The sequence below is a fragment of the Lissotriton helveticus genome, chromosome 2_2, assembly GCF_964261635.1.
Source record: "Lissotriton helveticus chromosome 2_2, aLisHel1.1, whole genome shotgun sequence".
NCBI classification, from domain to species: Eukaryota; Metazoa; Chordata; class Amphibia; order Caudata; family Salamandridae; genus Lissotriton; species Lissotriton helveticus.
The window spans coordinates 355,981,658-355,998,570 of record NC_136060.1 but is presented as its reverse complement, the minus strand read 5'-3'; the positions used below and the strand labels follow the sequence as shown (position 1 = coordinate 355,998,570).

Here is a 16,913-nt window from a genome sequence, read left to right as displayed (position 1 = left end):
ACTCCTAGAAAGATTAGATGAATACATCAGATAATTGTTTATGAAATTGTGGATAATTTACACTTTTTGGCATAATGATTGGTCGCACTGATATCTCTCTTCATTCGTCTGTTTATAAATGCAGACTTGGTGTGTGCCTCATTTACGCAGAGACTGTAAGCCACCATTTATAAGTAATACAGACCCTTGGGCTTTGGTAATGCTTTATTTAATACTGGTTTATTGAATGACCACGTTCTTTAACCATCCCCTGCTGTAGAGGCCTATATGATGCCAAGAATCACAATTAAGCCCTAAAATGTTAGGGGGCCCTGTGAAGGCAGTAGTCATTTTCTGTGTCAAGAGAACTGTTGTACCCTGAAGACGGGTATAAGTCTCTTTTAAGAATCCTGTTGATGATATTGAGAAGGACCTTCCTGTATTGCTGACGCAAAAGTGAGTAGACAAAAGGATCTGTTGCAGCCTTGCTGTAGGTGAGGCACTTGCTTGCAATCCCCCAATAATAGTTGATTTTCATTGTCGGAAGGAGCTCCACTAACCTGAGAAAAGAAGGAAGATAAATTGAATGTTATGATTCAGGAACGTTTTGTAAAGTCATCCATGTCAGGGCAACATTTTAACTATAGCAATAATTTGCATTTTACAGGCGTTCAAAGCTGCAACATTTCTCTCTTCAAATTTGCCCTAATTGTCATTAATACTAAGGTGCATATTTTCATAGAAGTCCCACAAATGCTGTGCTGCATTGTGTAACATGGAGGGCGCAGGAGAGCGCCATGTCTACAGAGAAATGGTTCTCTCTTTTTCCATCTCCCTTGTGCCAGTGCTGGTTTCAGCAGCTGTGAGCCAGGCACACACCTTAGCGCCACAGCGCTAAGGTGCGTGCTTCAGTCTAGCATAGGATTTGTACAGGAAGTGTACCCTTAATGTACAAAATACAATGTCTAGACAAGTTCAAATCAGTTTCCCATTTTGTTTGTGTGCTGCAAAATTCAGCATTCATTACAAATATAGGGTTGACCCAATGGTCTTGGGACCTGGGTATATAGTGTTACATAGACAGGGGTCCCAGACTACGTATTTCTTAACATATGCAAAAGTTTCCTAAGATTTGTGTACATATAACTAGTATCACGATTTTGTAGAGAGATGTTATTCATTCACATTCTCATTGTCATACATTGTATGTATATATACTCAAAGAAAATAAACATTAGTGCCTGTAGCGGGAAAAGAAGGTAGGAAGGTAGGAAGGCGAAGAGGGGAAAAAAATTGTGCTTTGTGAGGGTCAAGTTAGTGATTAGACAGATATGATGGTTACATGTGGTCACATAGAGATACATATGGTTGACATCACATGGGCATAATCATTTTAGCCCCATACATTGTTTAACATTCATATAATCCTATCCCATGTGGTTCTGCACAATAATAATACTATTTTGAGAATGGGTAGGCGGTGAGGTGGATAGTCGACGTTTCGACCCTTAAGTGGTGTCGGTTCAATCGCACCTTACAGTGGGGTCTTCTTCAGGACTGTGAAGTGGTGTAGGGGAGCTGGGGAGGGGGCACCTAGATTTAAAGAAAAATATTGGGGAAATTACAGGTGGACTGACTCAATCACCTCATTAAATCCAAAACAATTGGATATATATTTACCAATAAGCCGCCACGTGTGTGGGGCAGCGTTGATAGTGGGGATGGTGGGCCCGCAGGCTCCAGTGGAAATTAGAGCGTATTTATACCTAAAAATAGGAAATACATATAAGTGGGTATTCCATCGTAATATTCCCACTATTAATCTGCCTAGAACACCAATCACCAATGGCTGTTAACCATCAACCTCTCTTGATCAAAACCCAGCCGGGTTAAAAACACATACAGCATCGATCTATTAAAAACATATATCATACCGAGGATCCATCATACAGTATCTAGAAATGTGCAGCAGTGCTTAAACAAATAAAGATGCACACGAGTACTTGGTTCAAAAAGACTGAACATCTGTCTTGATGCTGTTAATTTACTAAATATTAAATCAAATAACACTTTCAAACACACTTTCGCGCCGGACCTGGCCGTTATTTATATGGATAACTTCTAACAGAAATATGTTCTCAACATCAACACCCATATCGAGACCAGGTTATGTGGTGGCGACGCTACATGGAAGATGTGCAAATGTTATGGACCGGGACAAAGATCGAACTGGATACATTGCATCACTGGTTGAATCAACAGAGCCCAGACATCCAATTTACCATCCAGTCAGATGATAACAAGTTTGACTTTCTGGATATTACCATCTTCCATGAAGACAATCAACTCGCCACCACCCTATACCGAAAACCAGCTGAACGCAATTCTCGATTACAATACACCAGTCACCACCCCCGGGCCCTAAGAGATAATCTTCCCGTAGGCCAATTTTTGAGAATACGCCGCAATTGCACCAGGAGAGGTGATTACTTTAATGAATCAGGGGATCTGAGAAAAAGACTCCTTGAAAGAGGCTACCCACGTAGACTCATTAAGAGAGTGCAGAAAAGAGCATGGTATAGCCCCCGCGAGACACTCCTCACCACACAGGAAAAGGTGGACGAGAACCCAGAGAGGATGTTGTGTCATGACATTTTGCACACAGAGTAACACTATCCGTAAAATCATTAATAAACATTGGACTTTGGTTGCTGATGGCATCAACCAACATGATCCCCGATGCATGCTTTTAAAAGAGCTAAGAGCATTAGAGACCATGTGGTCTGCTCTTTCTTGGACACCCCGGCACCACCAACCCTGAGAACAATGTGGAATCTACCTGTAACTGTGGGCCATTTCAGATGTGGCCAGTGTAATGCCTGTGAAACCTCCATTCAAACTAAACAATTCACATACAGACACCATAGAGTAAGCCTTAAGTATTTTACCAACTGCAAAACCTGTTGCGTAATTTACTGCATCACATGTCCATGTGGCTTGGCATACGTAGGGCAAACCCAACAAAAGTATAAAGCATGAATCCTACAACATCACAGCAGAATTAGGTGTGAGGTCCAGGGCGCCCCTTTGGTTGAACACTGCAAAACAGCGAATCACACATCCAACGATCTTAAGTGAGTGGTCCTTGAAAAGGTAACCTTGGGCCCAAGAGGAGGCAATATAACTCAGATTCTCAACATCCGAGAGAGCACATGGATGACCCTTTTAGACATGATCCAAGATGGTCTGAATGAACATGACGCTCAGCTAGCTTGTCTGCACTAATAATGTTTCAAAACAGCTGTACTGCATTTGTGCATTTCTCTTTATGCTTTATTCTCTTACAGATCAACCACAGATGACCATACTATGAAATGTTGTTTTAATATGTATGTTTCCTTTGTTCTAATGTATAGTGTGAAATCTTTTTGAAATCTTTTTGACCCTATGATAGCCAGATTACTCACCGACTACCTTTCCATCCCAGACAGACTGAATACAAAGACTGTTTATATACATTAAGGTTGACCACACATGTACCTCTATCGAGACCAATATGCACACTGAATCTACAGACTTTATTTACAGACTGTTTTTATACAACAAGGTTGACCACACATGCACCTACTATGACCGATATGTACACTACTAAGGCGGATTGTCACTTTTGTATATATTGAAAAGTTTTAGATGAGGCAATTTATCACCATTTAGATTTGCTTGTCTGCCACCATATTCATATCACATCACATTTCGCAATTTATTTATATATATATATATATATATATATATATATGTATATATTACCTACTGGCGGTCGCCAGTAGGTATATATAGTTAGGATTTTTTCTCTATGGGATTTTTGAAAATTCTATGTCTAATAACTTTGGCGTTTGTGGACGGAATTGGCTGAAATTTTCAGGAAAATGGCACATTTTGTTTCTGAGCAGCCCTTGAAAATTTGGGGGGGGTTCGTCAAGGGGGGGCCGAGAAAAAAGGGGGGTCCCAAAACGTGTTTTTAACATTGAGTTTTCCATAGGGCGGTTGGCCTCACTTTTAGCCCGAACGGCTGAATGGATTTGCACGAAACTTGGCAAAATTGTAGGGACTGGTAGCCCGATGTGCCTTTTGTAGGTCTCAATATATGTGCTCCAGTGGATTTTGAGAAATTCACGTTTAAAAAAAGATATATATCTGTAACAGCGGACCGGGCAGCGCTCCGGTTCGCGGACTTTTCGCGCAACGGAGCTTTGTGAAGCGAAGCTGATTGGTTCTCCGGCGTCTATCAACATTCCAAACAGTCCGTAGCGGCCGCCATCTTGTCTCTCGGTAGGATCGAGAGACAAGAGGAGGCGAAAGCGAAGGGGCAAATGACCATAAGGGGGCATAGTAGATCCTCCCTGACCTCTTAGGTTTGATGTACCATTTTGCCAAGTTTGGTGTAATTCCGTTCAGCCATTCAGGCTGTAGACGTATCTAAATGTCAATAATCGAACGGCTGAATGGATTTGCACGAAACTTGGCAAAATATTAGGGACTGGTAGCCCGATGTGCCTTTGCTAGGTCTCAATATATGTGCTCCAGTGGATTTTGAGAAATTAACATTCAAAAAAAGATATATATCTGTAACAGCGCTCCGCTTCGCGTACTTTTCGCGTTACGGAGCTTTGCGAAGCTGATTGGTTCTCCGGCGTCTGTCAACATTCCAAACAGTCCATAGCGGCCGCCATCTTGTCTCTCGGTAGGATCGAGAGACAAGAGGAGACCAAAGCGAAGGGGCAAATGACCATAAGGGGGCATAGTAGATCCTTCCTGACCTCTTAGGTTTGATGTACCATTTTGCCAAGTTTGGTGTAATTCCGTTCAGCCATTCAGGCTGTAGACGTATGTAAATGTCCTATGGAAAATTGCATGGGGAAAACACATTTGAAAGTGTTGAAATTTAGAACCAATTAAAATGTTACTTTGGTTTTGTATTTGTGTGTGATGAAAGTTAATTGGTTATGTATATATGTCAAATGAGAGGAAACCACAGCCATTTTGTGATACTACTGTCTGAGGTACATTTGTGAGGAATTTTTGGTGGTGAATTTCTGGTGTTTGATTTACACAGTACTAACACTTCTCCTACTTTTAAAAAGGTGAGTTGTTAATTTGTAAGGGGAACTATGTTGTACACTTGAAGATAATTTGAAAAATGTTTTCTGTTATTTATTTGCAGTCCTTCTGTTATACTAAATACTTGATAAAGTTAGTTTTATATTATGTATTACTAAAAACGATAAATGAAAGTAATTATTTTTTTCTGCAATTTACAGCAAGCAATTTCAAAATAAAATGGCTCACAATGAAGAGACCGTGGCAATTTCTTTTGAATTGTCCACTACATTGATTGAAATTGAGAGCACCAATAATGAAATATTGTCACAAGGAGGAGATGACGTGTATGATTTCATTAGATTGATTGAAATTGACAGCACCAATAATGAAATATTGTCACAAGGAGGAGATGACTTGAATGATTCCACTACATTGATTGAAATTGAGAGCACCAATAATGAAATATTGTCACGAGGAGATGACTTGAATGATTCCACTACATTGATTGAAATTGAGAGCACCATTAATGAAATATTGTCACGAGGAGATGACTTGAATGATTCCACTACATTGATTGAAATTGACAGCACCAATAATGAAATATTGTCACAAGGAGGAGATGACTTGAATGATTCCACTACATTGATTGAAATTGACAGCACCAATAATGAAATATTGTCACAAGGAGGAGATGACTTGAATGATTTTTTTGATCAATCTGTTGATGGCGAATTTATCGAATGTTTGGAGACCATAGAGTTACAAGAATCATCATTGCAGACTTTTCATGAGGAAATTGCTGATGAGGACATGTTACTAGTTCTTTCAAATTTAGAAAATTCTGAAGAATAAATTTATATTTAGAAATCAAAAATTGTTTGAGACATTATTCATTTTTATTTTTAATTTATGAGGTTGTAGCGAAGTGATTGTAGTATAAAATGAGACTTATAGTATAGAGTGCAACATTTTTATGTTACATGGTAAGTTTACTCATATTTACTTCCCTTCTGCCACTATATTATCTCCAATGTGTATTTGACATCTCTTCTTCATCTCCGGCCTCCTTTCTCTCACTGTGTGTCTCCGATGCATCTTATCGCTGCTATTTTGTGTAATTACAGAAGAGAGTAAAATAAAATAGTTCGGAACGTGAAAAGGGGGCAAAGTAGAGTACCCCTCACCCCCTAGGCCTTTTCAGGCGGTCCCAAAAGGATCAGTTTCTGCTTTCCTGAGAGATTATGGTATGAGTTCCATATACCACAATAATTTGCATTACAACATGCAAGATATCTATCTCCTATTACCAACTTTTGGAGATATTCGCGCTAAGCGCGAATATCTCCAAAAAGTAACACCTGCCCTGAGCAGTTCTTAGCCATGTTATCCAATGGGAGGTGGATAAAATGGCTAAGAGCATTAGCTCGGTAATGCATGAATATCGCTGACTTTTTAGCGATATTCATGCATTGCGGCCGTTTATTATCGCATTTGCGATAAACCTTGATAATAGCAAGGTTTATCTTCGATAATTTCTGACGATGCTTAGCGGTAAAAAATTCGTTGGTAAGCATCGTTAGCGATAAATATCGCTTAACTTTGGTAATATGCACCAACGTCTGTTAACGTTCGATTCGAAGGAAATGAGGAAGTGTTGAAAAACATTGTTTGCGCCATCTTGCCTTTTTTGAAATGCCACACTTTTGTCGTGCACGGCAGCCATTTTAGATGCCTTGACCAGACCCACTCTCTGCACGCTGTCGATTCGTAGCATGGCTCCCCACCCTCGCAAGCATCTTCCCCAGGCACTGGTCACCCCCGCTCTCTGTCTTATGCATGGGCAATAAACCTCCCCCCATCTGCGCTGCTCTTCCCTGAGAATCACACTCTGTGCCCGCCCGACACCTCCCTTTCGCCCTATTCACTACCGCACCCTCTGACACTCCTCTTCCTCTGTGTCCGATTGTCCAGGCTATCAGCTAGCCCTGCAGATGTAGTTTATGGCTCCAGCTGTAAAGAATCACCCCTCTTCAAAGGAGTTATAGTAGATCAAGGCCCACACCCGATGAGATCCGTCACACCACACGTGTTCCTACTATCTGAAAACCATCCTGTATTGTGATTGGGGAGGGGACCGAGCCTGAAGCGGAAGATTCCAGGAATGACTCTTTGTACATCAAAGTTTTTACAATTATGTGTCACATTAAAAATATATAGCACTCCAACAAAGTAGTAGGAATATAAAACTTTAATAACATATAAATATATACAACAAAACAAAAACAGTAAAAACATTTAAACAACGAAGAGACCGTGGCAATTTCTTTTGAATTCCTGATGAGGACATGTTACTAGTTCTTTCAAATTATGAAAATTCAGAAGATGTTGCCTGGGGGTGGGTCGTCAGTAGCAGTCTGTTGTGCGAATAGTTCCAAGGCAGCAGAACGCGCTGAAATCTAGATGGCACGAAAGTGATGTCTAGTAAGTTGCCGCCCAGCAAATAACGGCGTGGGGCGCCGCGGGGGTGAGTGAGTCCAGTAGGCACCACAGCTATTCTTACCGGCATTGCAGAATTACTGATGGGGACAATGCCTGTGCTGTAGCAGGGTCACAGCAGAAACAAAAAGGATTCTGTTGAAGATGTTGTTGGTTTTCAATTTGAAAACAGTTCTGGTGTCAACTGCTATGCTAATGTAGTGGTTAATGTTTTGTTTTCTCTAGAAAATGTAAAAGAGGGGGAGGCAGTCCAAAGTTCCGTTAAAAGGGCAAAGGAAAGGATCGGTGGTTTGAACTATCAGTCAAAAAGGGGAGGGGGTGCAACAATTTTTCCTACCGGGTCACACTGTGCTTTCACCGGAACTGAGGTCTGCAGGATTCTAGTAATTCAAAGTGAGGCTGGCGCCAGCATGGGAGCGGCGACGTCCCGCGGATACAGTTTCGTCACTCCACGGGCGATCATGGCAGTCATTCCCCATCGGGGGTCGGAGACTCCCGCGGCGGCTCCTGTAGAATCTTCAAGGTCGTGGAGGACTACGGTGGTGGAGTCAACCAGTGACCGGGCCATTTCTTTATGCTGGGCCTGCTCTTGCCAGGTCGACCGCCATTTTGAGAGTTCGGTAGCTACTGGCGATCGCGGGGTCAAATGAGCGGACGGGCTCCACCCTGCCGGGCGAGACGTTGCAGCATGGCCACAGTGGAAGAACCCATTTCCGGGCGCCTGGAGCACTGAGGGTGCAGCTGGGAAGCCTCCACCTGGGGAGGCGGGAGAGGCCTGTTCGCACCGTCTCTCCCTCCCAGTGCACCCCACGGCGTCTCGCTTGAGATTTGTTATGGCCGGACCAGGCGATGAGGACGAGGGGGGGGGGTCGGAGGCATGTGCAAGACATCCCCCCCAGTGTTGTCGCAGCCATTATTCAAGAAAAAGAAGTGTCCCGTCCGTCTTCGGGCCGGGCTTCCGGTGGATGTCGGCCGGACGCCCCTGGCTCTGGCCCCATGAACGGGTTCCTTGGTTTATCGGCTGCAGCCGGATCCCGTCGGCCTCGGCCCCCCGACCGTTTGTGGCCGGACCGGAAGAGCATGTGGCGGGACTACCTGAAACTGTCAAGGGCCACCGCGGCCGGACTGGGAGAGAGAGGGGAGGGTCGAGGAGACATTCCCCCCCCTGCAACTCTTCAGCGTTGTAAAGGCAATCCCCTGGCCGGGTCCCGCTGGCCTCGGCCTCTCCTCCGGCTACACCCTACGTTAGGATCTCCTGGCCGAGGCGTGGCAGCAGGACCCGCCTTATATGGGCTGCTCCCGGCTGGGCGTAGCCGCAACCCTGCCCCACCTTGGAAGTTTCCAGAGTGGGGGCGGATGTTCTACTGACTTGCATTTTCCCTAGTCTATCGATTTTTTTGGCGTGGCAGGCGGTGGGACAGCGAGGGGTGATTTGGTTTCTCTTACTGTTTTTCTGGTCTCTCACCACTGGCATATTTTAACGTTTTCTTTTTTCTAGGACATTAATAGGTTTTATCATTACGTTATGTTATCGTTTCTTTGTTCGTTGTTTAATAAAAGTTCATGTTCATCAGTGGCCTACTGATTTTCGTTTTCCTATTCTTTTCTTTCCAGGTTGTTTCATGCTAAAGTTTCTGTTAACAGGATACAGTGATCACTTCGTTATTATTGCATATGTCCTTTTCACTAGGGGTGCTCTCTGGTCGGGCCAGATGACGTATCTCTAGTAAATGGTCCGGGTGAAACAGGTGCATCAATCAGTGGGGAGTAGATAGGCATGACAGATTACAACGGGGGAGAAAGGTCCGCATTACGTACCCTTTCACTATTTGCAAAGATTTTCCTACGTATATTTGCAAACAGGGAATACCTCCAAAAACAACCAATTCCCAAACAGTCAATGTTTGGGGAAACAATCAATCAATGAGGAACGAAATAGGCACGACGTGTTAAAGGTTTGCGTTACCTACCCTTCACTATCTGCAAAGGGAGAGAGAATATTCCTATTCTTCCTCGTTTGCAGGCAGAGAAGATTCTTAAGAGAACCAACTTCGAACAATTCAATGCTGGATTCAAACAATCAACAAGGGGTACTGTGAACACAAATGAACGCCGCTTATGTACATACACATTGGTATTATCAACAGGTTGTTCCTAATGTTTCTATTTTAGGGAGGTCAAATAGAGATCCCATTAGTGGCCTACTGATTTTGCTCGATTCCTTTTGTTTTTTTACACGATTTTTAGCTATCTGCAAAGACTAAACAGAGTATTGCGACTCTGTGCTTGTTTGTAAATAGAGAATGAACCAAAGAGAACAATCAATCAAATGGAGAGAGAAGCAGGCACGACGGATTACAACGGGGGCAAAGGCCTGCGTTAACTACCCTTCACTATCTGCAAAGAGAGAGTACTCCTAATAGAAATGAGGGGTGGGGGGCAGCATTCAAAGCAGATCAGTGTGCATAAACACGAAAATGTTTTTACTTACCACGTACTTGACATTCGACAGCTTATGATATTTGCTATTAAAAAACCATTGAAATTCACTGAAAAAACCATAGGTTATAGACCATATATAGTTAGGAATTAGCATTTAAAAAACCTTATTTTACTCACACAAAACCATTGAAATTCCATATATAGTTAGTTGCACTAACTATATATCGCGCACCCGCAATCCACTGCTGATCATGTCACATATTACATCATTCATGACATTGTCAGTGACATCACTGATGACATCACTGATGACATCTCAAATGACATCACTGATGACATCACTGATGACATCTCATTTGACATCATTCTTGTGCTAATACGATAAACCTCTTCAGACTCTAATATAACCTTAGATACACTCAGTGTATACAGACACTCATCCATGGAGTTACTCACACACCCAGTCAGTCATGCAAAGAAACAATCTCACCTCCATTTCTTCAACTATACAGTTAAACACACCTTACTTATTGAAACATATACTAACACATATTTACTCTCTTATACAATCCCTGATACAAGTTCACAATGATCGATACAACCACTCACTCATTCAGTGGCTCTCATGCATAGTTATTTATATATGCCAACTCTCACATGTACTGTGTTTTACATATGTACTTACTATGACATGTAGCATTGAGATATCCATTCACTCATCAATACACTCATGCACACAGTCAACTGCCCATGTAGCTGTTTCCACATGCACTCTTGAACTCATACACCTAGTGAATAAACTGCTCACACATCTATGCACAGAGTCACACACCTTCCAGCCACCCCCACACAAACTCAATCTCCCATAGAAATACTTGGGCAACCAATTAATAACACATATAGCCTCTCGTATAGCTAATGATCAACACATGCAGCAGTTTACAGAACAACAGACATAATGATGCACAAATTAAGACAGTTTAGTCACTAACCCATGCATTCAGTGAGACACATTTAATCACTCACTCATACAGTCAGTCACGCACCTACTAAATTCTTCATCCAGACACTTATACATCCACTCATTCTTCAATATGTAAGACATATTTTAACTTTACAGAAACATACAGTCACTGGATGTTGTCATCAGTGATGTCATCAGTGATGTCATTTGAGATGTCATCAGTGATGTCATCAGTGATGTCACTGACCATGTCATGAATGATGTAATATGTGACATGATCAGCAGTGGATTGCGGGTGCGCGATATATAGTTAGTGCAACTAACTATATATGGAATTTCAATGGTTTTGTGTGAGTAAAATAAGGTTTTTTAAATGCTAATTCCTAACTATATATGGTCTATAACCTATGGTTTTTTCAGTGAATATATATATATATTCACTGAAAAAACCATAGGTTATAGACCATATATAGTTAGGAATTAGCATTTACAAAACCTTGAAAATTCACTGAAAAAACCATAGGTTATAGACCATATATAGTTAGGAATTAGCATTTAAAAAACCTTATTTTACTCACACAAAACCATTGAAATTCCATATATAGTTAGTTGCACTAACTATATATCGCGCACCCGCAATCCACTGCTGATGATGTCACATATTACATCATTCATGACATGGTCAGTGACATCACTGATGACATCACTGATGACAACATCCAGTGATTATGTGTTTCTGTAAAGTTTAAATATGTTTTACATATTGAAGAATGAGTGGATGTATAAGTGTCTGAATGAAGGTTTTAGTAGGTGCGTGATTGACTGTATGAGTGAGTGATTAAATGCGTCTTACTGAATGCACGGGTTAGTGACTAAACTGTCTGAAAGTGTCCATCAGTATGTCTGTTGTTGTGCAAGCTGCTGCATGTGTTGATCAGTAGCTATATAAGTAGCTATATGGGTTATTGATTGGTTGCACAAGTATTTGTATGGGAGACTGAGTGTGTGTATGGCTGGCTGGGAGGTGTGTGACTCTGTGCAGATCAATGTGTACTTGTATCAGTGATTCTATAAGAGAGTAACTATGTGTTAGTATATGTTTCAAAAATGTAAGGTGTTCTGTGTTTAACTGTATAGATGAGAAAATTGAAGTGTGATTGATTCTTTTCAGGACTGACTAGGTGTGTGAGTAACTCCATGGATGAGTGGCAGAGTGTGAGTGTCTGTATAGTTGTATGAGTGCATATGATAGTGTTGTAAAGATGAGTGATTGTATGTATGAATGATTGTATGAGTGAATGTGTGTGTAGACATAGGAATCAGTGAGTGCGTATGTAGTAACTAGTATTGGTGTGTCAATGGTTTCAAAAATGATACTCTCTATTTAACACTGGGTGTAACGGAGGTTATATTACAGTGTGAGGAGATGCATTGTATTATCACATGAATGATATCATCAGTGATGTGATCATTGATGTCAAGTGAGATGTCATCAATGATGTCATTTGAGATGTCATCAGTGATGTCATCAGTGATGTCACTGACCATGTCATGAATGATGTAATATGTGACATCATCAGCAGTGGATTGCGGGTGCGCGATATATAGTTAGTGCAACTAACTATATATGGAATTTCAATGGTTTTGTGTGAGTAAAATAAGGTTTTTTAAATGCTAATTCCTAACTATATATGGTCTATAACCTATGGTTTTTTCAGTGAATTTTCAAGGTTTTGTAAATGCTAATTCCTAACTATATATGGTCTATAACCTATGGTTTTTTCAGTGAATTTCAATGGTTTTTTAATAGCAAATATCATAAGCTGTCGAATGTCAAGTACGTGGTAAGTAAAAACATTTTCGTGTTTATGCACACTGATCTGCTTTGAATGCTGCCCCCCACCCCTCATTTCTATTAGGAGTACTCTCTCTTTGCAGATAGTGAAGGGTAGTTAACGCAGCCCTTTGCCCCCTTTGTAATCCGTCGTGCCTGCTTCTCTCTCCATTTGATTGATTGTTCTCTTTGGTTCATTCTCTATTTACAAACAAGCACAGAGTCAAAATACTCTGTTTAGTCTTTGCAGATAGCGAAAAACCGTGTAAAAAAACAAAAGGAATCGAGCAAAATCAGTAGGCCACTAATGGGATCTCTTTTTGACCTCGCTAAAATAGAAACATTAGGAACAACCTGTTGAAAATAGCAATGCGTATGTACATAAGCGGCGTTAATTTGTGTTCACAGTACCCCTTGTTGATTGTTTGAATCGAGCATTGAATTGTTCGAAGTTGGTTCTCTTAAGGATCTTCTCTGCCTGCAAACGAGGAAGAATAGGAATATTCTCTCTCCCTTTGCAGATAGTGAAGGGTAGGTAACGCAAGCCTTTAACACGTCGTACCTATTTCATTCCTCATTGATTGATTGATTGTCCGAACATTGACTGTTTGGGAATTAGTTCTTTTTGGAGGTATTCCCTGTTTGCAAATAAACGTAGGAAAATCTTTCCAAGTAGTGAAAGGGTACGTAATGCGGACCTTTCTCCCCCGTTGTAATCTGTCATGCCTATCTACTCCCCACTGATTGATGCACCTGTTTCACCCGGACCATTTACTAGACATACGTCATCTGGCCCGACCAGAGAGCACCCCTAGTGAAAAGGACATATGCAATAATAACGAAGTGATCACTGTATCATGTTAACAGAAACTTTAGCATGAAACAACCTGGAAAGAAAAGAATAGGAAATCGAAAATCAGTAGGCCACTGATGAACATGAACTTTTATTAAACAACGAACAAAGAAACGATAACATAACGTAATGATAAAACCTATTAATGTCCTAGAAACAAGAAAACGTTAGAAATATGCCAGTGGTGAGAGACCAGAAAAACAGTAAGAGAAACCAAATCACCCCTCGCTGTCCCACCGCCTGCCACGCCAAAAAAATCGATAGACTAGGGAAAATGCAAGTCAGTAGAACATCCGCCCCCACTCTGGAAACTTCCAAGGTGCGGCAGGGTTGCGGCTACGCCCAGCCGGGAGCAGCCCATATAAGGCAGGTCCTGCTGCCACGCCTCGGCCAGGAGATCCTAACGTAGGGTGTAGCCGGAGGAGAGGCCGAGACCAGCGGGACCCGGCCAGGGGATTGCCTTTACAACGCTGAACAGTTGCAGGGGGGGGGGAATGTCTCCTCGACCCTCCCCTCTCTCTCCCAGTCCGGCCGCGGTGGCCCTTGAGAGTTGCAGGTAGTCCCGCCACATGCTCTTCCGGTCCGGCCACCAACGGTCGGGGGGCCGAGGCCGACGGGATCCGGCTGCAGCCAATAAACCAAGAAACCCGTTCATGGGGCCAGAGCCAGGGGCGTCCGGCCGACATCTACCGGAAGCCCGGCCCGAAGACGGACGGGACACTTCTTCTTTCTTGTATAATTGCTGCAACAACCCTGGGGGGGGATGTCTTGCACATGCCTCCGACCCCCCCCCTCGTCCTCATCGCCTGGTCCGGCCATAACAAATCTCAAGCGAGACGCCGTGGGGTGCACTGGGAGGGAGAGACGGTGCGAACAGGCCTCTCCCGCCTCCCCAGGTGGAGGCTTCCCAGCTGCACCCTCAGCACTCCAGGCGCCCGGAAAAGGGTTCTTCCACTGTGGCCATGCTGCAACGTCTCGCCCGGCAGGGTGGAGCCCGTCCGCTCATATGACCCCGCGATCGCCAGTAGCTACCGAACTCTCAAAATGGCGGTCGACCTGGCAAGAGCGGGCCCAGCATAAAGAAATGGCCCGGTCACTGGTTGACTCCACCACCGTAGTCCTCCACGACCTTGAAGATTCTAGAGGAGCCGCGGGAGTCTCCGACCCCCGATGGGGAATGACTGCCATGATCACCCGTGGAGTGACGAAACTGTATCCGCGGGACGTCGGCGCCAGCCTCACTTTGAATTACTAGAATCCTGCAGACCTCACTTCCGGTGAAAGCACAGTGTGACCCGGTAGGAAAAATTGTTGCACCCCCTCCCCTTTTTGACTGATAGTTCAAACCACCGATCCTTTCCTTTGCCCTTTTAACGGAACTTTGGACTGCCTCCCCCTCTTTTACATTTTCTAGAGAAAACAAAACATTAACCACTACAATAACATAGCAGTTGACACCAGAACTGTTTTCAAATTGAAAACCAACAACATCTTCAACAGAATCCTTTTTGTTTCTGCTGTGACCCTGCTACAGCACAGGCATTGTCCCCAGCAGTAATTCTGCAATGCCGGTAAGAATAGCTGTGGTGCCTACTGGACTCACTCACCCCCGCGGCGCCCCACGCCGTTATTTGCTGGGCGGCAACTTGCTAGACATCACTTTCGTGCCATCTAGATTTCAGCGCGTTCTGCTGCCTTGGAACTATTCGCACAACAGACCGCTACTGACAAGAATATTTCATTATTGGTGCTGTCAATTTCAATAAATCTATTGGATAATTCAAAAGAAATTGCCACGGTCTCTTCGTTGTTTAAATGTTTTTACTGTTTTTGTTTTGTTGTATATATTTATGTTATTAAAGTTTTATATTCCTACTACTTTGTTGGAGTGCTATATATTTTTAATGTGACACATAATTGTAAAAACTTTGATGTACAAAGAGTGATTCCTGGAATCTTCCGCTTCAGGCTCGGTCCCCTCCCCAATCACAATACAGGATAGTTTTCAGATAGTAGGAACACGTGTGGTGTGACGGATCTCATCGGGTGTGGGCCTTGATCTACTATAACTCCTTTGAAGAGGGGTGATTCTTTACAGCTGGGGCCATAAACTACATCTGCAGGGCTAGCTGATAGCCTGGACAATCGGACACAGAGGAAGAGGAGTGTCAGAGGGTGCGGTAGTGAATAGGGCGAAAGGGAGGTGTCGGGCGGGCACAGTGTGATTCTCAGGGAAGAGCAGCGCAGATGGGGGGAGGTTTATTGCCCATGCATAAGACAGAGAGCGGGGGTGACCAGTGCCTGGGGAAGATGCTTGCGAGGGTGAGGAGCCATGCTACAAATCGACAGCGTGCAGAGAGTGGGTCTGGTCAAGACATCTAAAATGGCTGCCGTGCACGACAAAAGTGTGGCATTTCAAAAAAGGCAAGATGGCGCAGACAATGTTTTTCCAACACTTCCTCATTTCCTTCGAATCGAACGTTAACAGACGTTGGGGCATATTACCAAAGTTAAGCGATATTTTTCGCTAACGATGCTTACCAACGAATTTTTTACCGCTAAGCATCATCAGAAATTATCGAAGATAAACCTTGCTATTATCAAGGTTTATCACAAATGCGATAATAAACGGCCGCAATGCATGAATATCGCTAAAAACTCAGCGATATTCATACATTACCGAGCTAATGCTCTTAGCCATGTTATCCACCTCCCATTGGATAACATGGCTAAGAACTGCTCAGGGCAGGTGTTACTTTTTGGAGATATTCGCGCTTAGCGCGAATATCTCCAAAAGTTGGTAATAGGAGATAGATATCTTGCATGTTGTAATGCAAGTTATTGTGGTATATGGAACTCATACCATAATCTCTCAGGAAAGCAGAAACTGATCCTTTTGGGACCGCCTAAAAAGGCCTAGGGGGTGAGGAGTACTCTACTTTGCCCCCTTTTCACGTTCCGAACTATTTTATTTTACTCTCTTCTGTAATTACACAAAATAGCAGCGATAAGATGCATCGGAGACACACAGTGAGAGAAAGGAGGCCGGAGATGAAGAAGAGATGTCAAATACACATTGGAGATAATATAGTGGCAGAAGGGAAGTAAATATGAGTAAACTTACCATGTAACATAAAAATGTTGCACTCTATACTATAAGTCTCATTTTATACTACAATCACTTCGCTACAACCTCATAAATTAAAAATAAAAATGAATAATGTCTCAAACAATTTTTGATTTCT

The 16,913-nt window shown here is 42.8% G+C and overlaps 1 protein-coding gene across 1 annotated transcript in view; it reads right to left on the bottom strand.

Annotated features, from left to right (window-relative positions):
- Positions 1-301: 301 nt before the first annotated feature.
- Positions 302-16,913, bottom strand: part of GPR78 (G protein-coupled receptor 78) — a 278,683-nt gene continuing 262,071 nt past the window's right edge. Inside the window, exon 3 of the mRNA XM_078678999.1 lies at positions 302-539. Coding sequence (XP_078535125.1) covers positions 302-539 — 238 coding nt within the window. The remainder of the gene's footprint in view (positions 540-16,913) is intronic.